This window comes from Molothrus ater, chromosome 14 (genome assembly GCF_012460135.2).
Source record: "Molothrus ater isolate BHLD 08-10-18 breed brown headed cowbird chromosome 14, BPBGC_Mater_1.1, whole genome shotgun sequence".
NCBI lineage: Eukaryota > Metazoa > Chordata > Aves > Passeriformes > Icteridae > Molothrus > Molothrus ater.
In genome coordinates this window covers 428,297-452,417 of record NC_050491.2, presented here as the reverse complement: position 1 = coordinate 452,417, position 24,121 = coordinate 428,297, and the positions used below count along the sequence as shown (strand labels likewise).

Genomic DNA, 24,121 nt, shown 5'->3' with positions numbered 1-24,121 from the left:
CTTCTGCGGAGGGTTTGGGCACTAATCTGTGCCTTTCACCTCTACCCAGCTGCCAATTGTAGGAAAACAATATCTTGGAGCTTCCAGGTCTTTCTAAGCATGGCTGGAACTGGACAGCAGAGACTGGAAGAGTCAAGGAAGAGGGTGGGAAGAGCAAGCAGACAGACAGATGGACTGGCAGACGGCACCGTTACATAAAATATGTTCCCTGGAGTGCTTGGGGTAGAAGCAGGATTTCAAAGCTCCCTCTGCTGCCAGCGTGTCCTGGAGCTGTGCCGGTGGCTCTTCTGCCTACACACATGGTGGAACCTGCTCCTGGCAGCATCTGGATTTGGGGCTTGGCCATGGGTACCGTGGTGGGACCCCAGTGCATACCAAAGTTCACTGAGAACAGTAGTGGGGTCATGCAAGCTCTCCTGGGCACCCTCAGAGTTATAGCCCTCCACCCCTCTTGCTGATGCACGTGGAGAGCCCAGAAGGTGAGGGTGATGTCTCAAACACGAACAGCTGTACAGCTGCAGAGCCAGCTGAGGGTTGTTGGGGCTGGAGAAGGGGCCCCAGGGAGGTAGGGCAGCACTGTCCTGGGACAAACATCCTTGCTGTGGCTCCTGGCAATAAGCACAACACAGCACAGCACAGGAGCAAGATGAAGCAGTGGCATGGACTGTAGAGGAATCAAGACCACAAAAGACCCCTGAAGCCTCTGACCCATTTCCAGAAATGTCTGGAAGAATGGACTGTGCATGAGAAGTGGTTTGCAGAGAAGGTGAGAACTCCCAGAAGGCAAAACTTACCTATAAAAAGGTCCCCCCTGTAAGCACAGACAGTGCCCCCAGGACCCTGACCTGTTTGTCATTCCTTTCAACCATGAGCCTCTATGAATCTTGGGTCCCTTCCCCTGTGGAGTGGGATGCTACACATAGAAACCACTGAGAAACACCTGGAGCCACTGGAGGAAAGGTCCAACACTCGCACAAAGATGAGGGTGAGAAGCAGCTCCCCCTCAGCTGTGCTGCAATGCAGAGCATGCAGCCTCTGCTCTCACTGCAGCACTGGACTATGGTCCTTCAATATTAATTCCACATTATTCTATTCAAACCACAGTGGTGAAGAGCCCTGAGGAAGCTGTCTGGAGTGATCCAAGCCTCTCCACCAACGTGTCACGCTAACCAACACACAGTTCCTCCTCCAGCCAGCACATGCTTTGTCCTTGGCAGAGGAGCCCTGGGGCAGCAGCAGTGATGGACACCTGGATATGGGGTGGCATGGAGGGCAGCACCAGGGGACACCAGGAGCTTGGACAAGGAGATGAATGGGTGCTGCTCAAAGCAAACCCTTCATGGCAACGCAACACGCGCTGCTGCAGCCCCTCTGCCCAAGGCTGGCACATCCCAGCGTCACTGGCTGCGGGAGTGCTGCTCCTAGACAGGAGGGGCAGACCCTGCAGCGGCCACCCCTGGGCACAGGAGGGGACCTGTGAGCAAGGACACATGAGCTGGGACCCCTCACCTTTGTCTCCTTGATCTTGACGGCGATGACCTGCTTGCGCTGGCGGATGATCTCCATCAGCTCATCACACTCCTCCATCAGCTTGGCCTCGTGCATGGCTGTGTTCACCTGGCCAAGAACAGCAGCACACAGGTGTTGGGAGGGACACACAGGTGTTGGGAGGGACACACAGCACACAGGTGTTGGGAGGGACACACAGCATGCTCTCATGGCTGTGCTCAGAGTGGGGCACACACAGAGTGCAGTGGGGGCACAAGCAGAGGTTCCAGTCCTCTGCCTCTAGGGAAGACCAGTATCCATGGGAGGATGGACAGGACAGGACAAGGGGGAATGCACTTCATGGAAGAGGACTCTATCCCTAGCACTGCATTAAAGCACACTACAGGACAGAAATCAGTTTTCCTCATTTTATACTCCAAATCCCTCTGAAACAAGGCAGCCTAGAGTGAACCACATTTTTGCTACAGGATCTTTTTTTAAACCTGGCCAGCAGATTATGCAACACTGGAGTGGGAGACAGCTGATGGTCTGCAAAGAGAGCTCCACTGAGGAAAAACAGTGGAAAATCTTCCCAATCTGCTGCATGTGGAGGGAGGGTGGGGAACAGCCCCAGGGTTTGGAGCCTGCAGCAAGCTGCTGCGGCACTGCTGCTGTGGCACTGCTGACGTGCTGTTGTGGCAGAGCTGGCAGCACCCTGGTCCCTCAAAGCTGTGTGCCCACAGGGATGGCTGTCACCCCAACTTCCCAGGAGCACAAACCTGAAGCTCCTCTTTCAGCTTCTGGGACACATGAGGGTGAGGGAATTTGAGGCTGAAGGCTGTGCACAGCAAGGGGCAAGAAAGAAATGTTGGGCCAAGGACAGGAGGGGAGATTGGGGCACCTCAGCTTGGCCCTGGGTCCATCCCTCCAACCAGCTGCTGTCCAACAGTCCAGCTCAGGCCTGGACTGTTCCCCTTCCAGGATGGTTACAGGACAATGTAAATCTGTAGCCATCCACAGCCTGCCAAGGGCAAGAAATCTCCCCTCAATTATGTTGATGTTTAGGGGGGCTGAAGGCAGGTGAAGTTTCAAAGGACACCACAGTCCCTTTCCCAGCTGCCTTCTACCAAAACAGGAGCATTTTCAAGGCTGGGGTTCCCTCAAAGGGCCAGCAGAGCATGGAGGGAGTACTGCAGACCAGGACTGCTCCACTGGCAAAGCCCTGGCTCAAAAACACCTGGACACTGGCCACAGCACTCTGTATGGATGAAACAGCTCCCAGGTAAATGCTGGGTTTGGGGGTGAACACTCAGCAGGTGCTATGGCTGCAAGAAAGCTGGGCAGCTTTTAGTTGTAAAAAGGGAGAGAAAAAATATTTCACCCACCTAAGTGCTGGGGGAAAATGTGCTAGGGACAACAGTCCTGGAATAAACCAGCTCTGTCCTGCACCTCATGGGAATGAGAAGCAGCATCTCAGCCCACAGCCTGACTCACACGCAGGCAAGCCTCCTCCCGGCAGCTCGGGGATGGAGCAGAGGACTCCATCCTACCTCCTCAGTCCTCAAGAGGATTTTGGCTGTGTAGCAGCTGTGCCCTGGGGACACCAGGAGCTCACACTGAGGCTGCTGTGACACAGTCCCACGGCACACCTGCAGCTTCTGCTCTCCCCACAATGGGACATTGAGCTGGTACTATCCCTGTTTTACAAACTCAGCTTCTCTGGAGGGTTGTTATCTGCCCTCCTTGGTCCACATTTCCTTCACTGCCAGAGGATTTGGCCATTTCAACCTCTCTCAGTACAGCCTCCCATGCACCAGAGTCACTCTGAGGGGCAGCACAGGCTCAGGGCCTTGAGGACACTTGCAGTGCCCTTCTCTGGGGCTCTTCTCTCTGCCCTTCTCACCCCTGTCCCTCAAGGTGTTGGTGGCACCATTCTCTGGACATGCCATGAGATTTACACTGGATATTTCTGGGGGGCAGAGTACATGGGAATTGCATGTGCCTGCCTGTGTGCCATGTCTGCAAATATCTCAGAAGCAAAATTCCCTAGAATCAGATTGATGGAGAGCACAGATATTTTCTCTTTCACAGTTTACTGTGCTCTCTGTGAAGGGGCCTCCAAGGGCCTGGCTGTGCATTCAACATAGCTGAGAAATGTTATTTGAACTGTTATTTTAAGCAGAGCATCTGACAAAGCTGAAAACTCACAAACTGTGTCAAAAATGACAGCTTAGAGGTCTCAGACACTGAGGATCAGACAGAAATACCAAATATCTTTCAATTTATCCTATGTCAGGTCATTAAGACATTGGAGCTGGATTCAAAGGAATCCAGGACATCCAGCCACATCCCTGCTCTATCTCTGGTGGGTTCTCAGAGCCAAAGCATGGCCCATCAGAACAGCAAGGGCTGCTGACTGCCACCAGAGCTCTGCAAGGGCATCCTGGCTCCTTCTCTCTCTGCCAAACATCCCTGCCATCTGCATTCCCAGATCAGTCCAAGCCCACTGAGCCCTGGGGAAGAGGAAGCCCAGGAGAGACCATTCCAACAAAGCCATTCCTACTGCAGAGTGATGCACAGGCAGAGGGAAGCAGGACAACATCAGTGACACAAAAGGCCAGCAGTGCTGCAGAGCCAAGTGGGATTTTTCTGCTCCTTATTTTGGCTGGAAGTTCAGAGCATCTCAGCCCCCTCCTCCTTCTCTTTGCACGTTGTGTCAGTGGCTGCCAGCTGCTGGCAGCACACTCGGCCCTGCTGGCACTCACAAAAAGGGCTTCTGCACTCACTTCCTCTTGCCAGATCATCAGGACATTATTGAAGGAGTGAAGAACAAAGTGCTGATGATGCCTGCAGAAACCACAGGGTCTGAAGCACCTTCACGGCCCCAAACCCCAGCTGCTCTGAGATTCAGGTGGTGAAGGACAAGCTGCAGCTCCCTAGGCAAAGGCATCATAGATGCTCTGCTGTGGGCAAATGGCTCCACCCTGCACAGGAGGATCCCTTGTCCTGCTGCAGCATCCCTACATCCTGCTGCAGCATCCTTGCATCCTGCCACAGCATCCCTCCATCTTACCCACAGCATCCTGAGGCAACATCCCCACATCCCACCACAGCATTCCTGCATCTTGCTGGGCCCATGGGATGGCTTGGGGGAGTGCAGGGGAGGCACAGGACTTGCACACCCTGCAAGGCCTGGGGTGCTGTGGGTGAAGTAAACAATTGTTGTGTTCTCTCAGGCACTGGCAAACTCCCCCTGAATCCATGGCTGGGATCCTGGCAGCAGCCTGGGGTTCAGTCCTGAGGGAAGCTGGTGGTTCAAGGAATTGCTGCATGCTCAGTGTCACCCAGCTGATGAGCCTTGTTACAAGCTCAGTGTCACCTGGCTGAGCCCTGTTTTCACACTCAGTTTCACTCAGTCTTCCACCAAAAGCAGCTGCTGCCCCCAGCACAGAGCAGCAGGCAGGTCCTCCTGCCTGGAGCCAGCTCAGCAGCCCATGTCTCTTCTCAGTGGCTCCCAATCATGACAACTCCTTCGGACCCCTGGGAACCATCCCTGTGTCCTCCACTGCTTGGGACTACCCCCCACACTCATCTCTGCTTACAGGGAAGCCCCAGGAAAGGACTCTGGGGTGATCCATGCATTGCTCCCCTAGAGCTGGGAGCTGCCCCGGGCACCTCCCCCAGCCCCCCTGGTCCTCACCCACCTCCACTTGCTGGCAGATCTGTATCAGCTTGGCCATCTGGTTTTCCAGTTCGCTGTTGCGTTTAACCAGGTTGGTGAGATTTGTCTCCAGGGTTTGCTGCAGGTCCAGAAATGGGAGAAAGAGGAAAAATAGAGATCAGCAAAGCTGGAGTGTCCCCAGTCCCCTGCCAGCAGCTGAGACCCTCTGCCACCAAGCACACTGCTTGAGGGAGGGACACTGGAATAACCTTGGGCAAAGGCTCTGGGGGTCCTCAGCAGCTCCTGCCCGTGCCAGGGGGCTGTGCCATATGGGAGAGCCCAGCACTGTGGTGACCCTGGGCTGTCACTAGCTGGACAGGACAGCATGGGTGTCTGCCCTTTGCCACTCCTTTGGAGAGCAAATTTTGACTATTTTCATCATCAATTTTGTTCTGCACAGGGTGAGGGAGATGAACAAAAGCCTGATGAGCCATGGGAGAGGGATGTCTTCTCTGCCAACCACTCCAGCTGGAGCTACAATGGCACAGGCAGGGAGAGCTCAGCTGCACTGTGCTGGCTTTCATTCCCCAGCCATGCTGCCCTTTGCTCACCAGAGCAGATCTCAGCCAGCAGATCACAGCCAGTGGATCTGGGCCAGAAGATTATGAGCAGTGGATCATGGCTGGTGGATCCCAGCCAGCAGCTCTTGATCAGGAAGTCATGACCAGCTCATGGCCAGCAGATCTCTGCCAGCAGATCATGAGAGGATAGGGATGCAGGGCCTGCTCTGGTGCCCACAGGCTGCACTGCTCTGGGAGAAGGAGGGGATCCAGTGAGGCACCAATGAAGACCTCATTTGAGGGGATATTGATACCTGTGGCCATGGGGGGAACACAGTTTCTGGGTGTTAACAATTTCAGAGACACAGCATTGCCAGTTCCACGTGCTCTGCTAACGGGAATGCTTTACAACAAAGCACTTGCTACTTGTTGCAGCCCTTGTCAGGAAATGATATCCTATTAATATTTTAAACTCCAGGGCTGGAAGAGGGTCCCTGAGGTGGTTCATTTATCTGCATGTAGGAACTGCAGTCTGAGGCTTTCATCTGACTCCAGCAGGCCCATAAACACGGCCCCTCTCCGTACACATGGGTAATTGGGGGCTACTGAGCCAGAAGAACTTGAATTACAGGCACAGAGCACAGGCAGAGCACTCATTCCTGAAAAACCACTGGCTCCTAAAATATCCCAAGCTCGTTTGCAACCCTGAAAATTGCTGGCCAAGGGCAAGCAAGGCAGAATACAGGAACAGGCTGGAGAAATGGAATAAAACCCAGAGAGCCTTGGTTATGCCAGAAGGGTTTGCAGAGTGGGGCTGTATGGATAATGGAAAAGCCAGCTGCTCCCACCCCCCTCTCCTCATAACCCAATATTATAAACATCATTTCACTACAGCAATGAACATTTCACTTGCTAATTACCTCCCTCATCACCAGTGTGGCTGCACTGAGGTTGCAGCTTTGAACTTGCACCGATCTGCTTTAATCTTCCAGGCTGTGATGGAGGGCAGGGCGGGGGGCTGGGGTACAGCTTTGAAGCACGCGTGCCCACACCCCATTTGCAGCATCCCAAGTTTTCTAGGGGATGGCATCACTCCTCTCATCCACAAACACACACAAAGCCCGTCCCTGAGCACCAATCCCTTCATCACACATCCTCTGTGCAATGCTGAGGCAATCAGAGGTGCTATACTGGTGTCAGCCATGGTTCCACAGCCCTTTGCTGCTCCCCTGCCCCTCAGTGCACCCACAGACCCTTGCTGCCAACCCCTCTGCTTCTCAGGAAAACATAGATGGAATGTTTCCATCTGTTTGATGTGCTGAAATTAATAAAATGGGCTTGAAGCCTGGATCACACCAGCTGGTTATTTTGTAGTATATATAAATTGCAGCAATTACAGGGGTTGGGTTTTAATTGCTTTATAAAATGCCCGTCATTTCCCCAAACCTCCACCTTCTCTCCTGAAATACCAATAGGTGATTTCTCTACAACTGGGGAGACAAGTGAGAAAAAGTGATAAAAGGCCTTGAGCAGGAGTCACTGGTGCTGAAAGGGGAGGAGGGCCTGGGTCACCCAAGGACAGCAGGACCAGAGAAGGAAGTGCCCAGGCACCTTGGGACAGGGGCTGAGCCTCCCCCATGCTGAGTGTCAAGGACCCACAGGATCAAACCCTCCCACAACTCCAGCAGAGCAGCTCAGCACCTGCACCCCTTTACTTGCCAGTCACCAGATACAGAATAAATCCATTCCCACTCCACCAAAGGAGAGTAATCACACAGCACTGACCTGCAAGTACCAGTGCTCATGTTTCTTCAGTTATGGGCACAATGGGACACAACTCTTTTTCCTCCAACTAAAGATTTATTTCTCTGTTAGAAGAATCCATCAAGGTTGCAGGCTCAAGACAACTTCAGGAAGTATAAATACATGGTGTCCTCCTGGTCCCTGTTCTTCATCGAACACAACCTTGCCTGTGCCTGGTCACAGTTGCCCTCCATGGCCGGTTCCCAGCCCATCCACCAGTCTGGCAGCTGGTTCACTCTGAGAAATGCTGTCAGCCTTGTGGCTTTAACCAGCTGAGAGATGGAACAGAGCAGGCTCTGAGCCCCATACAGGTGGCCAAAGAACAGGCTCCCCACATGTCACACAGACCTGAGGGGAGTCCAAGTCCCCAGGGGTTTGGGCCATGCAAGCCTCAGATCTCCAGTGGCATGAACTTGTGGGTGTGGGATGGGAGGACCTGGAGAACCCTGGAGCTGGGGAAAGCCCTAGGAATGCAGGGGTGGTGGGTGTCTGCTCCATCCCTCAGCACGGCTCTGAGGGGTGAGAGATTCAGCCTGGCACAATGGCAGGGAGGGTGTCTTTTGGCTCTGCCTTACCCCAGAGAGGTTTCTGCATTTATCTTCATGGGAAGGCAGCCAAAACTGGAGAGTGATACTTCCAGTGATTTACTCAGGGCTTATCTCATTGCCTCTGTTCATCTACAATCACTTCCAGTAATGGAGGTGAATCCCTGCCCCGATCCTCCTGCGCACCACAAACACATATCATGTGTGCATCCACAAACCATGTGCAGGCACACAGGCACCAAGTCAAACCCACCTCAAAATGCATGCCAAAGTGTCAGGAAAACCAGCTCCTGGAAGCCACCAGTATTCCCCAGCCTCACCTGGACAGGGCAGGGAATGAGCCCTCGCAGCGGCCATCGGGATGGCTGCCACGCTGGGGATGCACAGTCAAGCCCTCGGGGCTGAGGATGTGCTGCCAGGTCCCAGCACGGGGCACGATTCCTGCTGCATGTCCTCTGACTTGTTTTGGAGCAGCACAGGGAAGCCAGATGTCACCACGACATTGCCCAGAGCATCAGGAGTCTGCCATGGAGCTCCGGAGGGAGTTGCTCACTTTTTAAAACCCCAACGTTGTTGATAGCATGAGACATTTGTAATCGCATTGGAGCTGTGGGAACCTCCACCCATGTCCCTGTTCCTGGCCAAAACACTGCTCTGCACTGAGCTCCTGCCCCAGGCACCCACTGTAGGGATGATGGAACTGATGTGGTTTGTCTCAGGAATGCTGGGATAGCTTTCTGGGAAGCAGCAGCTGGACAGGGTAATCTGCAGGTAGCTCCCACCAGGGTCATTCCAACCCCATCTGCTCTGGGGGGATTTTGGAGCAGGACAGTGACAGTGGGGTTGGTACAGCATCCTCTCACTCCACTGGCAGCTGCCTCTGCACTGCCAAACTAAAATCACAGAAGTTTGGAAGGGACCATAGAGCTCATATCATAGAACCCCATCTTCCACTGTCCCAGAGTGCTTCAAGCTCTGTCCAACCTGGCCTTAGACACTTCCAAGGCACTGACAGCACTGCACAGATCAGGCTCCTCTCAGTGGCCACAGCAGGTCCAGAGCCTGGCATTGCTCCTGTGCCAGCGGATGCTCCCACTCCCGCCTCCCATGGCTGCACAGAGGGCTCACCACAGCACTGCTCACTGCCAGCCCTGGCAGCAGCACATCCAGGTGATTCAAACTGGAAGAGGGGAAATTTAGGTTGGATACATGGAAGACATTCTTCCCTGGGAGGGTGGGCAGGCCCTGGCACAGGGTGCCCAGAGCAGCTGTGGCTGCCCCTGGATCCCTGGTAGTGTGCAAGGCCAGGTTGGACAGGGCTTGGAGCAACCTGGGATAGTGGAAGGTGTCCCTGCTCAGGAAAAGGGGTATAACAAGATAAGCTTAAAGTCTCCTTTAAGCCAAATCATTCTGTGATTCCACAATTCTATGTTTAGTTAAATTCCCACCACCAAGAAAAAAAAAAAAAAAGAAAAAAACTTTGGGGAAAAATATGCAAAGCCAGTCAGCTACCAGGCTTTAGTCAGAGAATGTCCCTAGACAATGGCACAAGTGACAAAGGGACGGGACTGGGCTGCCATGTGTGACATTAATGCATTTTAAGTCACTTTGGAGCCAAACAGACTGAGTAAGAGCTGAAACTTCTGCCAGCATTTGGGGCTGCTGTCACCCACTGGCAGAGCTGACCTAGAAACCAAGTGGCTCTGCACAGCATGGGGGTGGGGGGGCTCTGATGGTGCTGAAGAGTCAAGAGCCAGAGCCTGAGCCAGGCAAAGGGACTCTGGCAGTGACCCTGGCATGGAGGGGATGGGGACCAGGGGGATGCATTCGACCAACACACACCTGAGGGTGCGGTGACTAGCCCCATGTCCCCTGATCAGTGTGAGCAATAAAAAAGCAGCTCCAAATCCATTAATCAGGTTTAATCCCTGATGATCTATTAGGCTTAAACCCTGACTTGCTCTTTCTACGCTCACCTTCAGTTGGGAAGCAGCTCTGGAGGGAAGCTCCCTGTGGGGAGCAGGGCTGGGGATGCAGGTGGCACATGGGTAGGTTTGTCACAGCAAGGGCTCCCAGCCACATGCACCATGAGACCTATGGCAGGAGTCACCCATGCTACCTGGGCACACAGTGCTCCAGCCATGTCCCCAGTGCCCAGCTTGGGGGTGGCCCCAGCCTCTTCACCTCACAGAAAGCACAGGGTAATCCCAGCCTGGCAAGACCTAAGGCTAGATCCTGCCCACAGTGGGGTAAATCCACCACTTCAGTGCCCACAGTGGGGTAAATCCACCACTTCAGTGGCCACACTCCAATTTGTAAATGGGATGAAAGAAAGGAAGGAACTGTCAAGAGCCCACAGGAGCAGCTGTGCTGGGCTGGGCAGGGACTATGGGGGCAGGCAGGCAGGTGGGATCCATGCTCCTCCACACAGCATTCCTGCGTGGGCTGCACCAGTACAAACTTGTGTTTCCTTGGGAATTTAAATTGAGAGAAAAACTCGAGCAAACAGGGTGAGCTGAGTATGGGATTTGCAGGCGCTGCACGTGCTGCTGCCGAATCAGCACATCCTGGATTTGTGTCTTGTCGGCTCTTCTGCAGCATCTTCTCTTGGGCTGAGCCAACCAGCATAGCCCAAACCTGCCTGGTTTTGGGGAGCAAAACCAGCTTGTGCCACCACATGAGCTAAAAGCACACTCTGAATCTGTCATGCAGCTGCCTCACCTATGGGGAGGTGTCACTCATACCCACACTCCCATGGGAAACCATTACCAGCACACACATCTGTGGCAGCTCCAGCATTTAATTATGCCTGCAGAGATCCTCCCTTTCTAGGGTACATCTCAGCTGAAGAAATGAGAGGGACAGAAATGGCTACAGGTAAAACTTGCTCCATCACCTGCTGATGGAATGACCTAGGGTCCCACTCACCTCCTCCCAGTGCCTCACTCTTTGGCCTCTGTTACCCAGGAATATGACCAAATGTTCCTGCTCCTATGACAACCTGAGGGCCAGGGAGTGCTGCTAGTTCTCCTGTAAATCAAAGTATCCTGGGGAAAAGTCACAAGGGGGAAAAGTCACACAAATTACTTTAATGGTGTTGTTTCTCCAAAGTCGCTGATTAGTTACAGACTTGGTCTGAGCATTGTTTTGGCAAGGTTTGTGTCTGGCTGCCTGGTGCAGCTCCAGGGTGCACATTCCCTGTTCCTTGTTTACCCCTGTCCCTGTGCAACTTAACAGCAGCAGGGGCTTCGGTTCCAAAAATATTCCTTCAGGCAAAATACCGGAAGAGCCCGAACACCTGGAAGTCCTTGGAACGGCTGTCCTCCTCAAGGCAGGGACAAGAGAAATGGCTGTGGTGGGAGAGAATCCCTGCTGCTGGAGCTTGGCCACACATGCACATCTTCCGTGGAAGGAGCTGCTCCTCATGTCTCCCATGGAACCAGCTACTCCTCGGCACCCACACCAGGCTCTGGTGGCAATCAGCACACACAGGTAACCAGGGGACGCCAAACCACAGCGGAAATGCAAGGAGCAGATGCATTTCATTACCTCAGTGCTGGGTAGCACAGACACACGGGGACACTGCTCCTTTAGGCTCAGCTCATCCCAGCAGGCAGGGCTGCCTGCCCCAGTGTATCAGAGGGCTTTGTGCACACGCAGTTTATCACAAGGCTGTGTTTTTATGGTCTGTCTCCCAGCAGGAGGCTCCAGCATGTCTGTCAAAGTGTGTCACCCCTACACAGGAATTCTACTTCTCAAAACAGGCAGAGGATGAACAACACTTGGCATAATAATACACTGATGTTCTTAGCATTCCCAGCTGCAAGGCCACTGAGCAAAAGTATTCCTCCTCACCAAATCTTCTGGTTTTAACCCCTTCCTCCCAAAAGCTGTTTTCCTGGCTATGAGAAAAAGGATGGGAATAAGGCAGCTGACAACTTTCCTGTTAGGGGGTGACCAGACCTTCTCCTACATCCTAAGTGTGCAGCTCCACCCAAAAGTCAGCACAAGGCAGAAGCCTGGCAAAGCACAGCACATTTCTGCGGTTCTTGGAACTGGAAGAAAAAACCAGGAGCTGCCCAAAGACAAGTTCAGCTTCCACGCTTCCACCAAATACACTTATAGCAAAGGCTGGTTCCTTTCATTCCTGTGACAGGGCACAGCACAGCAACTTTTGGGTGTTCCCTCTCCTGCATCCTTCCTTATCAACCAAGACATTTTGGGACAGATGTTGGCACCCACTTCCAGGCCATGGAGAGGCAGGACATGTGTCAGGTCAGGCCCTGGGCCCCAGCCCCCCCAGCAGTCAGAGGGCACATGTGAGGCCCACGGCTGCTGGAGCACCAGGCATCCCCACCAGCCCAGGGTGAGGAACTCCTGTGAACAAGCAAGGTGGCAGCAGCTCTCACAGGACACCCAACAGACTGAAGAGGACATTTTAATGCCACCCTGCACTGCCTGCTGCTTTGATGGGTATGATGGGGCCAGCAGCACCCAAGGCAGCTGTTTGCATCTGGGCAGGTCCCCCAATTCCCCAAGCATTCACCAGAATCAGTGAATCCTAGAATGGTTTGGGTTGGGAGGGACCTTAAAGCTGATCCAGTTCCACCCCCTGCCATGGACAGGGACACCTTCCACTAGACCAGGCTGGTCTAAGCCCCTGGCCTTGAACACTTCCAGGGATGGGGCAGCCTCTGGGCATCACAGAGGTTCATCCTGGCAGAAACGTGTATGGCTGATCCTGGCAGAAACGTGTATGGTGATCCTTCAATCTCTCCAAAGCCATTCTTCTCCGCTTGCGTATTATCCTGGTTTTCTGTACCATTACAGAAGTATTGAAAATGGTTTAAATATTTTATTAAATTCGTCCTCACTGTGACAAGCCAGTTTTTTTTTCCTGAAGTCATCTAAGCATGATCTGCTTGTCGGAGCTGTCCTAGTTAAACACCAAGATTTTACTCCCCAGTTCAGGCCGTGTGTTTTTCAGCTTAAAAGAATTTGATTTCAGACATCTTATTAAATGTGCTACATTTGCTATAAAAAATTCCCAAACTACAGTGAGCCTGGAGCATATTTGTGCATTTCCCACTATTTTTATTTATTCCTTTAAAAAGACAGAGTAGAAGGAAAAGATTTCCGGTGCTCCAAGCAATGCCTTTTTCCAGGAATTTTTCTCCAGTGAGTAATTCCTGGTTCCTTCCAAACCAGGAGTTATAGAGGGATCATTTTCTGATGCTCTGCTGTAGGAACCACCACAGCTGCACAGCCCAAGGGAACAGTTCCCCATTTCCCCTCTCTGAGTTCACTGCAGGATGGGTGATGGTGAGCAAAAGAAGCCAGTGCTGGCAGCAGCCCCAGAGCTCCCCACCAGCTGTGGTCTCCCCCGCTGGCCCCAGAAAACCCCAGAGCTCAGTTTGGTAGGAACTCAGGAAGCAGCTCTGTTGTCCCCAATGGAGCTGAATGTCACTGGAATTCCTGCTTCCCTGAAAAATCCCTTCTGTCAGAAAAGTAAACCATTAACAATGATCCTATTTTATTCTCCCACAGTGATGAGACCACAAAAATAGAGGAAAGAGAGAAAAAAACTGAAAGGAGACGCTGCAGATGTCCACCTGCTCCTTCAGTCTCAACCATCCAGCCTTCCATCCTCTCAGGTTTCTGTCTCTCCTGTGCAGCAAAAGGGACTCATTTGTCACCCCCTTGGGTCACTGTGGCCTTGGGGATGATGCCCAAAGCCCTCCTGGGCAGGAGGATCGCTCTGTGGAGGCTGCAAGGGAGCAAGTTCCTTCTACCTCTTGGGGTTCCTGCTGCTGGAGCTGTAGGATCCAAGTGCTGGCAGCAGTGCAGATCCTTCCCAAGATCCTCAGTGTCCTAAGGACACCCAGGTGAACAAATCCCTGCTGCACATCCTGCCAGATCTGGGGTCTGCAAGACCCCCAAGGGTGGATGGCTCACAGGGTCCCATTGCCAGAGAGCTCCAGCAGCAGCACTTCAGGGAGAGCAGCCCAGCAAGCTCCAGAGCAAGGTCAAGCAGGAGTCACCCACAACCCTGGGAGGACAGAGATTTCAAAGGACAGGCACAACCCACAGCCTGAAACACAGAGCAACAGTCTCAGGCACGGGGAAGAACTAGGAGCCAGAACACACCATGTGCCTGGAAGGGCTGTCAGAAGGCAGAGGGATAACCAGAGGACAAACCAACAACAACGCAGCTCAAGGAGAGATCAGACCATGAGACATCTTGAGAGCCCCACATTTGAGGATTGACTGTCAGGCATAAGCCAGCACCCTGGCACTGCTGGCTCTGAAGGCAAAGTGAACAAAACCCTTTCAAAGTATAAAAGACAGAAAATGCTTCATGCCATAAATATGTATATCCTCTTGGAAGAGCCAACTGGTGGAAAGAAGATGCATCTTTTGAATGAGTTCTATGAATACATGGTAGGCAAAGAACACCATCAAAGTTTTCCTCAAAAGAGATGAGTGGAGAGGAAAGGAGAGGAGGGTAGGGGAGGGAAGAGGAGGGCAGGTAAAAGGAAGGAAGGACAGGGCAGGGAAAGGCAGGGCAGGGCAAGACACTAACTCCAGTGAACAGCAGTCTCCAGGGGTGCTCTAAGGACACTGCAATCACGTTAACTGCTCTTGCTGCAGGTAACTGTCTGGCTGGGAAGAGCCCTTTGGAATACTCTCAGGGTGTGTGAGAATTCAGAGATGGAATTTCCAGGGAAAAAGCCTGACACATACTGATGTGAGGTACACAGGTGTGTCTGAATAGCAGGAGATTCAGTGTCACCAACAATTACTAAAGGCAGAAGAGGATAAACTGCCTGAAAGAGCATCACTTTTTCCATTAAAATTTCCTCCTCATCCTCTGGGGTTCCATGTGTGATTCACAACCAGGAGTTTCATTAGGCAAAGTCCTGTGATATGGGACGTGTTCTCAGGAGCCATGGAACCATCCCGTGGGCACCTGTGACACTGGCTCAGAGCGTGGCTGGGGTTCCACAGGGTCCAACAGCCTTTCCAAGCAGCTATATAATCTCAGGGGCACAAACACCCATCTGAGGCAGCTAAAGGAAATCTGGGATTTGGCAAGTCATTTATGCAAATTCCTCTCCGCACTTAATAAACATCCAAGCTTCTGTGGCAGAAATTAAAAGATGCAATTCAAAGGGAATACACTGAGCAGGGAGTTTAGTGCTAGAGAGAAAATCATGGAAGATTCATACATTCCCAAAGAACATCTGGTTCCATTCAACATCAAAAAAGCTACTTTGCGATTTTCACCAGATAATGGGCTTATCAAAGATTTACTAATCACTTCATTCAATTCCTATCTCACCTCCCAAACTAAATTAGCAAAATTTAAGCAAAAAGTAAGGAAGAATTCTGAAAAAGGTACCTGCTCCCCACCTCCTCACTATCTGGGCTGCACATCAAGATTGAGATCTGGCTGCTCCCAAACTGAACGGGAAACACATAAAGTGGCTGAATTCACGCCTAATTCACACCTAAACACCAGGAAGAAATGGTTTGAATTACAAATACAAAATTAGCCGAGTGAAGCTAAAGCTCCTGCATTTTAAATTACGGCAGGAGTCAGAGGAGATCACTCTACAGAGATCAGCCAGACCTGGCACCAGAGGTCGGTGACAAGTGACAGGGGTGACACCAAGCCTGACTTGTGCTGTGAGCATTCCACAGGATTCAGCTTCACTGAGCCAAAATACTGCAGAATACAGTTTTAATCTAAAATGTTACACTGCAGAACAAGCTTTAATCTAAAATATTAATTGGCAATAAATGCATAAATTATGCCTGCAAATGGTTCAGGCTCCAGCTCGCCTGTTTGTCCCAGCCTGAGGTTTGTTTGGTGTCTCGTCCTCCTCATGCTTCTACTGCCTTTATCAGCATCTCATTGTTACCTGCCATGGCACTGGCATCCAGCTCCTGTCCCTATGGATTACTTCTCAGTTCCTCCATCTGGGAGCTGGATACAGGCAGAGCCTGAAATCAGACAATCCATGCTGGAAGGGATGAGAGCTGGAAGTGCACGGGGAATGAGGGCTAAGGAGGAGGAGGAGAAAGACGAAGAGGTTGTGCTGAGTGACAATGTCCAAGGATGGGGGGGGGACCATCTGATAGGAAAATCTCAGTAAGAAACCCAAAGGGAAGGAGACCACCCTGCCTACATTCATCTCTGAGGCTGAGACCCATCTTGGCGCTGTGACACCCATCTGTGGGCTACAACAGCCACCTCTGGGCTGTGACAGCATTTCCGGGGCTGAAACACACTGTCTGGAAGATGTGACACCCATCTCTGGGCTGAAACACCATCTCCAGGGCTGTGATAGCCATCCCATCTCTGGGATGCATCCCACTCGCAGGAACTGAGTTGGGCAGCCACAAGTACCAGAACCACCTGCCCCAGGGAGCCCCCTCCCAGCATGACACAGGGCAAGTGAGTCATTGCCAGGACTCCTGAATATCACCTCCTCAGCCCCCCTTTTTCACAGCCTCCCCCCTCGCCCCCATCAGGGGCTTGTGCTGGAAAGGGGCCCTGAGCTGGCTGCCAGCGCCTGAGAACAGAACACAGAGCCCGCACTCGGGAGCCTTCCCTCTCCCAGCATGCCCTGAAAATTCATCTTCCAGCTCCGATGATCAAACAAGCTGATCAAATGCTCCAGCAGCTGGGTTTTAATTCCCTGTTGATGCAGCTCCTGCGCACACTCAGGAGCCTTCCCCGTTCCTTCCCCCACCTCTGCAGCAGCAGGTGGAGGAGCGGGAGCCACCGGACAGGTGAGGCAGAGCAGCAGCAGGAGAATGTCAGGAATCACACACATCTCCTCACCTGTCCCATATCAAAGAATTCCTCTCAGGTTAAAACGTTTTCCAGGCAAAATACCAGAGAAGCTCCTGCAGATGCCAGAGCAAAGATATACTTGCTTTATTTTAGCGGGCAGGATCTTCCAAGGATTGCCTCCCTTCTGAGGGAGAGTCTGATGGACAGGAAACCCCCAAAACAGGGAAGATTTCCCAGAGAAACATCCCTTGCATTTGGTGGCATCACTCTCAAAAGCTTGGGCACGTGGGGACAGTTTGCTAATGAGGATTGCAGTGATTAGGAGCATCAAATTATCTTCTGCAGCACACAACAAACAATGCTAATGGTGGGATAATGTCAGGCAGAATCACAGTGGATTGGAACAGCACTGATAGCACATGTTAAGCAGACATATAATTACCACTGTGGCGCCTCGATAATATTAATAACGCTCCTAATTAGACCGATATAAATAGCAAGATTAATTGCCACAAAACTTCAGTGTCAGGGTTGAAAGGCAGCTGCAAACCTTGCTCTTGTGTGAGCACTCAGGCACCGGGGCCATAAGAGAGAGCACCCAGCACCGATGGTACCAGAGTACCATGGTACTCCTCCCCATGGAGGGAGCTGGCATGAGGCAGGCAGCAGCAGCAGGAAGACACAGCCCAGCACTGAGCAATACAAAGTCCTCCCCATCCCAAAGATGCCTGAACACTCCAAGGACAGCCAGGATGATCCTGGAGCATGTCCCCACGCAGCCCTGGCAACCTTATTTTTTCTGGATTGACAAGGGAACAGCCTGTCTGAAGGAAATAACCTGCCACTTTCCCTTAATACCTTGGGGAATAGACAAAGGGGAATAGCATTGGGAGCCATTGATGAGTGTTCTTCCATGGGGCCTTGCTATGTTCCTGCCCAAGTGAGCAAGAAGACCCCCCCCCCCCCCCCCCCCCCCCAAAAGGATGGTTTAGAAACCCACATCCCACTGCTGGGAAAGGCAGGACAGGAGTAAATGAGGACAATTAAGCCCAATGAGCCCCTTGGCAGACCTCCTCTCTCATCTACAGTTATCTCCTGCTGTGAGAGGCTGGCATGGAGCAGCATCAGGCATAGGCTGGAGGGTGACACCACAACCTGGGTCTCCCTTCCCTGCCTCCCCTGGAAGAAGAACAAATTTGGATGGAAAAAGCTGGCCAGAAGGGGTGGGTCCCTTCCAACACAGGATATTCTGTGATCCTATGAAGCATAAACCCCATGGAGACTGCTGCATAAATAACCTCCTCCCAAACTGTTGCTTTGGGTGGGACATACCTGCACTGAACCAACTTTTCCACCTTCTCAGCAGCAGCACAGTGTGAGAGCTGCCGGGGGCACGTTCATCCCCACGCTCAGCCGGGCCATCCCACATTTCCCGGGGAACCTGCCCTGAGTTTCTCCCTGGCTGGCTGCGAGCCACGCCGAGGGGAGTGGGAGCTGCTTGGCTGGGTGAGCTCTGTGGGTGCTCCAGGCTCCCTGCCCCAGCACCTGGCTGCGGGGGCAGCAGGCAGCATCCTGGGAACGCGGGGAGCTGGCACAGGGAGCACTCCCTGCTCCTGGCCCAGCCATGCCCAGGCGGGCAGGGCTCCGTGTGGGCGCTGCCAAAGCATGCAGGAGGATGCAAACCCCTGGGTTTCTCTGAGAAGTAGAACCAACACACCAACAACTGCCTGGGATGGGGCTTATTTTGGCTGATTTGTTGCTTATGTAAAGCCACGGTGAGACTGTTTAAACCAGCGCTGGAGATGCTGAGATAGATGTACTCGGTACAAACTGAGCCTCAGGGTGAATGTGCCAATGCTGGAGAAGGCTTTAACCCCTTGTGCACACGCAAGCAGAGAGTCCCAGTCCTTCTGCCTTTATCCCTATGCTCTTTTACTTCTGGAAAAGTAAACAAAATGCCTAAACCTACCAAAAAGTCACCAAAAGCATCACCAAGCAGTGGCACACATAGCATTTTTGGAGTTTCTTCTGTGGCCAGAGCCTTGGCGCTGCCTGGGGACTCCTTTTGCCTCTGCAATGCACGTGGTGCTAGAGGAGACTTGACAGAGATGTGGAAGGGACACTGAATTTCCAAAGCCTTTGTATCCCAGAGTCCCACCAGACCACGTGGCACTGTGGCTGCCACAGAAATCCTGGGCCAGCAAAGTCTGCGCACTTCCCCCTGCACAGCCAGGGCACCACTGGTGACCCTGATGGGTTGAGGCCCACACCAGCCCGGAGGTCCCAGCCCATGGCCTCCTCCAGCACATCCCAACACGCTCCTGGGCTGCCAGTGCCAGCTTATCCAGCAGATCTTGGGCACCAGCCCCATGGATTACTCAAGCTCCAATATCTTACGGCAATGGGCACGAGAGAAAATGCCTGAACAGGTTTTCCCTCCTGGAGCACACAGCCCTGCCTTGGGCGCCTTGGGGCGCTGCTGGCAGGTGCCCCAAGGCAGCAGCTCTGGGCAGTGCAGAGGGAGCCCGTGTGCCCAGCCTGCCTTCAGCTAGCCCTGCTGCCCCTCCTTGCCCCCCAAAACCATGACCACATGCCAGCCAGTGGCACCAAGCACCCCAGGAGCTCCCTACCCGTGCCATGGCGCTGCCCAAGCCTCTCTACAGAGTACCTTCAGGAACTAGACCGGGAACCAACCCAAGGCAGACTTTTCCAAAAGTTACAACATCTGGGAAGTGCGGAGGGGAGGGACCACTGGAGCCTTCGTGCTGAGCACAGGGTAAGTGTTCATGCCAAAACCTGCTCCAGCTGCTTCAAACTTGGCTGAAGCTGCACCCAGCGAAGTGCAAAACTCCCATCAGCCCTTGCTCACTTTTCCAGAAAAAGCCCATCAATTTCTGATAAAAGGAAAGTTTCCTTCCCTCCTCTGCACCAGAAAGGAAACAGATCTGCTCTATGATACAGCCAGTAAAGGGGAGCCTCAACATTGCAGGTAGGACCCCAGGGCCACCCATGGACCCTCAGGTGGGTTGATAAGGGGGCAGCATCACCCCCTCCTCACAATTGCAACCATCTCCACATGCACAAGGTTTCCCAGTGTGGACCAAGAGCATCCAGCTGTTTCCCTGAGAGAGACCTGGGTCAGGCTGGAGCCACCATCACTGGCATGCAGCAGCAAGACAAGGGCTCTGGAGGGGGAGGCAGCAGCCCCCAGGCAGCCCCTGCCCACCAACCCTGGCTGCCCAGCACAGGCCTTCCATTCCATCCCAGTGAGTCAGACAGAGCCTGAGGGACTCATGAGGCTGGCTGGAAAATCCCAGAGTTTCAGAAAATAAACAAACACCTTGTGGGTTTGCTTTGTTTTTGGGGTTTTTTTGGGGTTTTTTTTGGTTGTTGTTTTTTTGAGTTTTGTTTTGTGGTTTTTTTTGTTTTTTGTTTTTGTTTTTTTTTTTTCCCAAGCCTTTGGAGTGGATTTGAGTCAAGGTTTGAGCTTCTCTCCAAAGTCTCAGCATAACATACCAGCCCTGGGATGCTTGATTTGACATGATTTTCATTTCACATCCCCTCTCCTCCCAAAGCAGGGGCTTCCCAAATCCCCTGGATAGCTGGGATGGAGCCTGAACCAGAGGCACCCTTCAGCCCAGTAAGTCCCACTGGGGCCTGGCTTGGTGGGCAGCAGACCAGCATCACCAGCACAGGGAGCTGCACAGAGCATCCCAGCTCCTTGGGGTCTTGGCCTGACTCCCAACTCCCAATGGGAGAGAGAGTCTGGGAACCCCAAAGGTCTCTGCAGCAGCCCCCTATGAAGTCCAGCAGTGGAGCAACACCTCAGGAAGACTATGCACATGGAAGGAACAACAGGAACTCCCACATCCAGGAAAATCGGAGCCTCACCTCTTTGTATCCTTTGCCACCACATCAGGAGCTCAGCTGCACCAGCCAAAACATTTGGGCCATTCTCTGCAGCAAATCCTGAGTTATTATAATGAAAGGCTAACACAGGAATCCTGCTCCCTGCCTGCTCCCAACCCCTTCCCTGCCCACTGCTGGCCCCATCTGGCTCCAGCAGCCCCTTTCCTGCTCATCCACCAATGGGTCTAAAGACTATTTCAGCATTGAACAGTGTCAAAGCACAAGAGTAACCCTCCCACACTGGGAGACCCCAGCCTTGAGGGTCACTCACTGAACCTTGATCTAATTTGCTTTTCCTCCCTTTCTTCCCCCCATTAGTCCCCTCATCTTTCTTTAGAGACTATCTTTGCCAATGGGAACTTTTTGTTCCCTCTGACGCCACAGATTTATGTGCTGGCAGGGCTGCTGTGAGCAACAGCTTCCATGAGAGGCCTCAGCCTGGGCTCTGGAACAGTCCCATTAGAATTGAACTTCTATTTTTCGTTCATGATCTTTTACAACAGATAAAAAGTAGCTTTTGAGCACTAAATAACTCACCACAGATCATACTAGAGGTGTGCAGGATCCCTTCACTAACCCAAGGTTACACGAAGCTCAGCCATGGGCAGTTTGGACAATAAACTCCCTGGCTGGGCATGACTTGGATTTAAATTATTCCCAAACCGTCACGTTTATTACTCTCTATTCTCCTTAATTTTCCCCGCTCTGCCTGTGCCTCAGCCCAGCAGTGAATGGAGCTCAGTGCCAGGGCTGCCTCTCAGGCGGGACCCCCAGGCATCCCCTGTTCTGCTCTGCTCACACCCAGTTTGGATGAAGGGATGGGAAACCCCCCAGCCTGACCCCTGCAGCCCAGCCGAGGGGAGGTGGGGCTGGAGAACAGCCCCTCCTACCTTCCTGCTGCCCAGAATGGGAAGGGTGTGGTTACCCCATCGGCTTCCCATGTCTCTTTCTCAAGGCTGTGGTCCCATATAGTAAGGGCTTTGTCCCTGCTGCTGCGTTAGAACCATAGAATGGTTTGGGAAGGCATGGGTTAGTGATGAACAAGGTGATGGTGCTGATGGTTGGACTGGATCTTAAAGGTCTTTTCCAACTTTAAGGACTCCGTGTTTCAGTGTCTCAAACCCTGCACTCAGAGTTTTGACCCAAACCCCCGCTCACCCCATGCCCCTCAGAATGGAGCTGTCACCCAGGAGCTGCCCATGCATTGCATTAATTAATCCTGAGGAGAATATAAAATAACTCAGCATCAGTCTGAGGCACAACCCCCATCTGGCACGGCCTCCGACCAGAACCCAGAAACAAAGCAAGAGAGAATCGAAAAAAAAAGGAAAAGAAAAAGTGGGAAGAAAATGGATTAAACTCCAGAGTTCAGGGAGTGACATGCTTAATTGCTAATGTGGCTTTGGGATTATTCTTTTTTAAGACTTTTTTACCAGCCCAGCTGGTGTCATTCTCTAATACCCAGCAAGCAGCAAACAGATTGTGGGAGATGAGTTGTGCTCTCGCTGCGCTTTCTGCTAATAAACAAATAAATAAATAAATAAATAAATAAATGTAGATCAAAGGAGTGAAACAAACCCCTTCTGGTAATTTTTTTCCCTTCTGTTTCCCAACTGGTCCCAAACATATTTCCTGCTGGGACTGACAAGGAACACTGTGAAATTCCGAATCACAGCTTTAAGAACCAAGTGGCATCAGATGAAACAGAAATGCTAGATTTAAAGAAGAGATGAAGGGGTTGAGCAAACACAGTCTTGGGCAGAGGCCTGGCCTTCCCAAGGCAGGGGCATTAAAAAGGGTGAAGGGAGTCCCTGCTATGGATGGAGGCCTTGGCCTCCCTGGGACCAGCCCCAGGCTGTGCCACCCTCCTTCACCCTCTTCCCAGTCCTAAACTTTAATATCGATTTTTTTCCAGTTGCCACACTATCACTGTGTGGGAAGGGAAACAAGAAATTTCCCTCTCATTTCATCAGGAAAACAGATAAAAATGAGCTCAAGACAATAATTTCTCTTCTTCCAGAGCATAACAACTATGCTACACCTGAGGTAGATTGCAGGGCTTAGAGATGGTGATGGGGAGAAGGAGGAACAGAGATGCCCAAAACCTCCAAAACCACTGGCTTCCATGGGGATGAACTGCTGGGAATGCTGCCTGCAGGGTGGCTTCCCCTGAGGAGTGCTTGGGAGATGTGTCCAAGGAAAGACCAAACATAGAGAAGACCAAGAAACAAATAACCGGCACTTTATCTCCAGTGGAAGCACCAGCCAAAGGACCAACACCAGATTCCTCTTTGAGCACTGCTCTGGTCCCCAGCAACTGGCACTCAGCAAGCTCAGCACGGCCTGTGGGCATGCTCCTAGGGGAAGGGAGAGGGCATTCCCAAGGGAAGTGCTCTGGCCCCTTGGGTGGAGAAGCTGGCACATCGAAGCTCACACATGGGACTGGGCAAACTATGCACAGTGGGAGACTTCAGCCTCGCACACATCACCTGTAGCCTGGCTCTGCTAAAAATTCACCCTTTCATCTCGTCACTTGTAAGATTAAAGCAAAACCCCAGGACTCCTCCAGCAGCAATGGAATAGCACCGGCCCCCTCCGAGCCTGTGGCACTGTGAAGCGACCCACAGCAGCTGTGAATCCCCCCTGCAGCTGATGCACTGTTCAGAGCTGGCACTCCAAAGGCGCAGGAAGCCCAGGAGCATCCCATGAGCAATCTGCCCCTGGGATGGCATCAAAGCAGGGGCTTGCCAAGGCCCACAGCAGTGTGATGCCATGTGGAAGCCACACCGCAGATACACACAGGCTGTGGGAGTGGGCAGAGCCTGACCTTGCCTGGTGAGAGGACACTGCATGCCATGCCATGCTCTGTTCCACGGACCCTGGAGATGGGCTGAGTCCTTAGTTTATTCAGTTTGCCTGTTTCCCACCACTTCCAGAGCCTCCTGAGCTGGAGGGTAGAATTACAACCCCTTAGCTTTTGCCAGTAGATTGATGCTTCCCAAGGGGCTGGGGAAGAGATGCCACTGCATCCTTTTCTCCAGCCCTGCCACTGGAGGACAATACCTCATGGTCCCTGTACTGGTGCCTGAGAGTCTCTGGGAGGAGAATGCAATGAAAGCCACAACACACGTCTCACCTCCATCTCTGCAATGCATAAATAACCTGCTCTGTCCTCACCTGGCACATTCCAAACAAAACCAGTGAGTTTATGTTGCAAACAGCATTCCTAAAACACATTCCTAAACCCCCCCTGCTCCAGCTGCTTTCTCCTTAACACCCTCTCTAAGCATCCTTCCATTTTTCAGCCTTGCATGGCTTCCTGCTGGATCTGACTGTCAGGAGACTGCTAACA

The 24,121-nt window shown here is 52.4% G+C and overlaps 1 protein-coding gene across 2 annotated transcripts in view; it reads right to left on the bottom strand.

Annotated features, from left to right (window-relative positions):
* Positions 1–24,121, bottom strand: part of MID2 (midline 2) — a 63,135-nt gene that overhangs the window by 15,392 nt on the left and 23,622 nt on the right. For both annotated transcript variants that reach the window (XM_036402215.2, XM_036402216.2), the window contains exons 3-4: positions 5,193–5,288; positions 1,510–1,617 (exon numbers count right to left, since the gene is read on the bottom strand). In XM_036402215.2, coding sequence (XP_036258108.1) covers positions 1,510–1,617; positions 5,193–5,288 — 204 coding nt within the window. The remainder of the gene's footprint in view (positions 1–1,509; positions 1,618–5,192; positions 5,289–24,121) is intronic.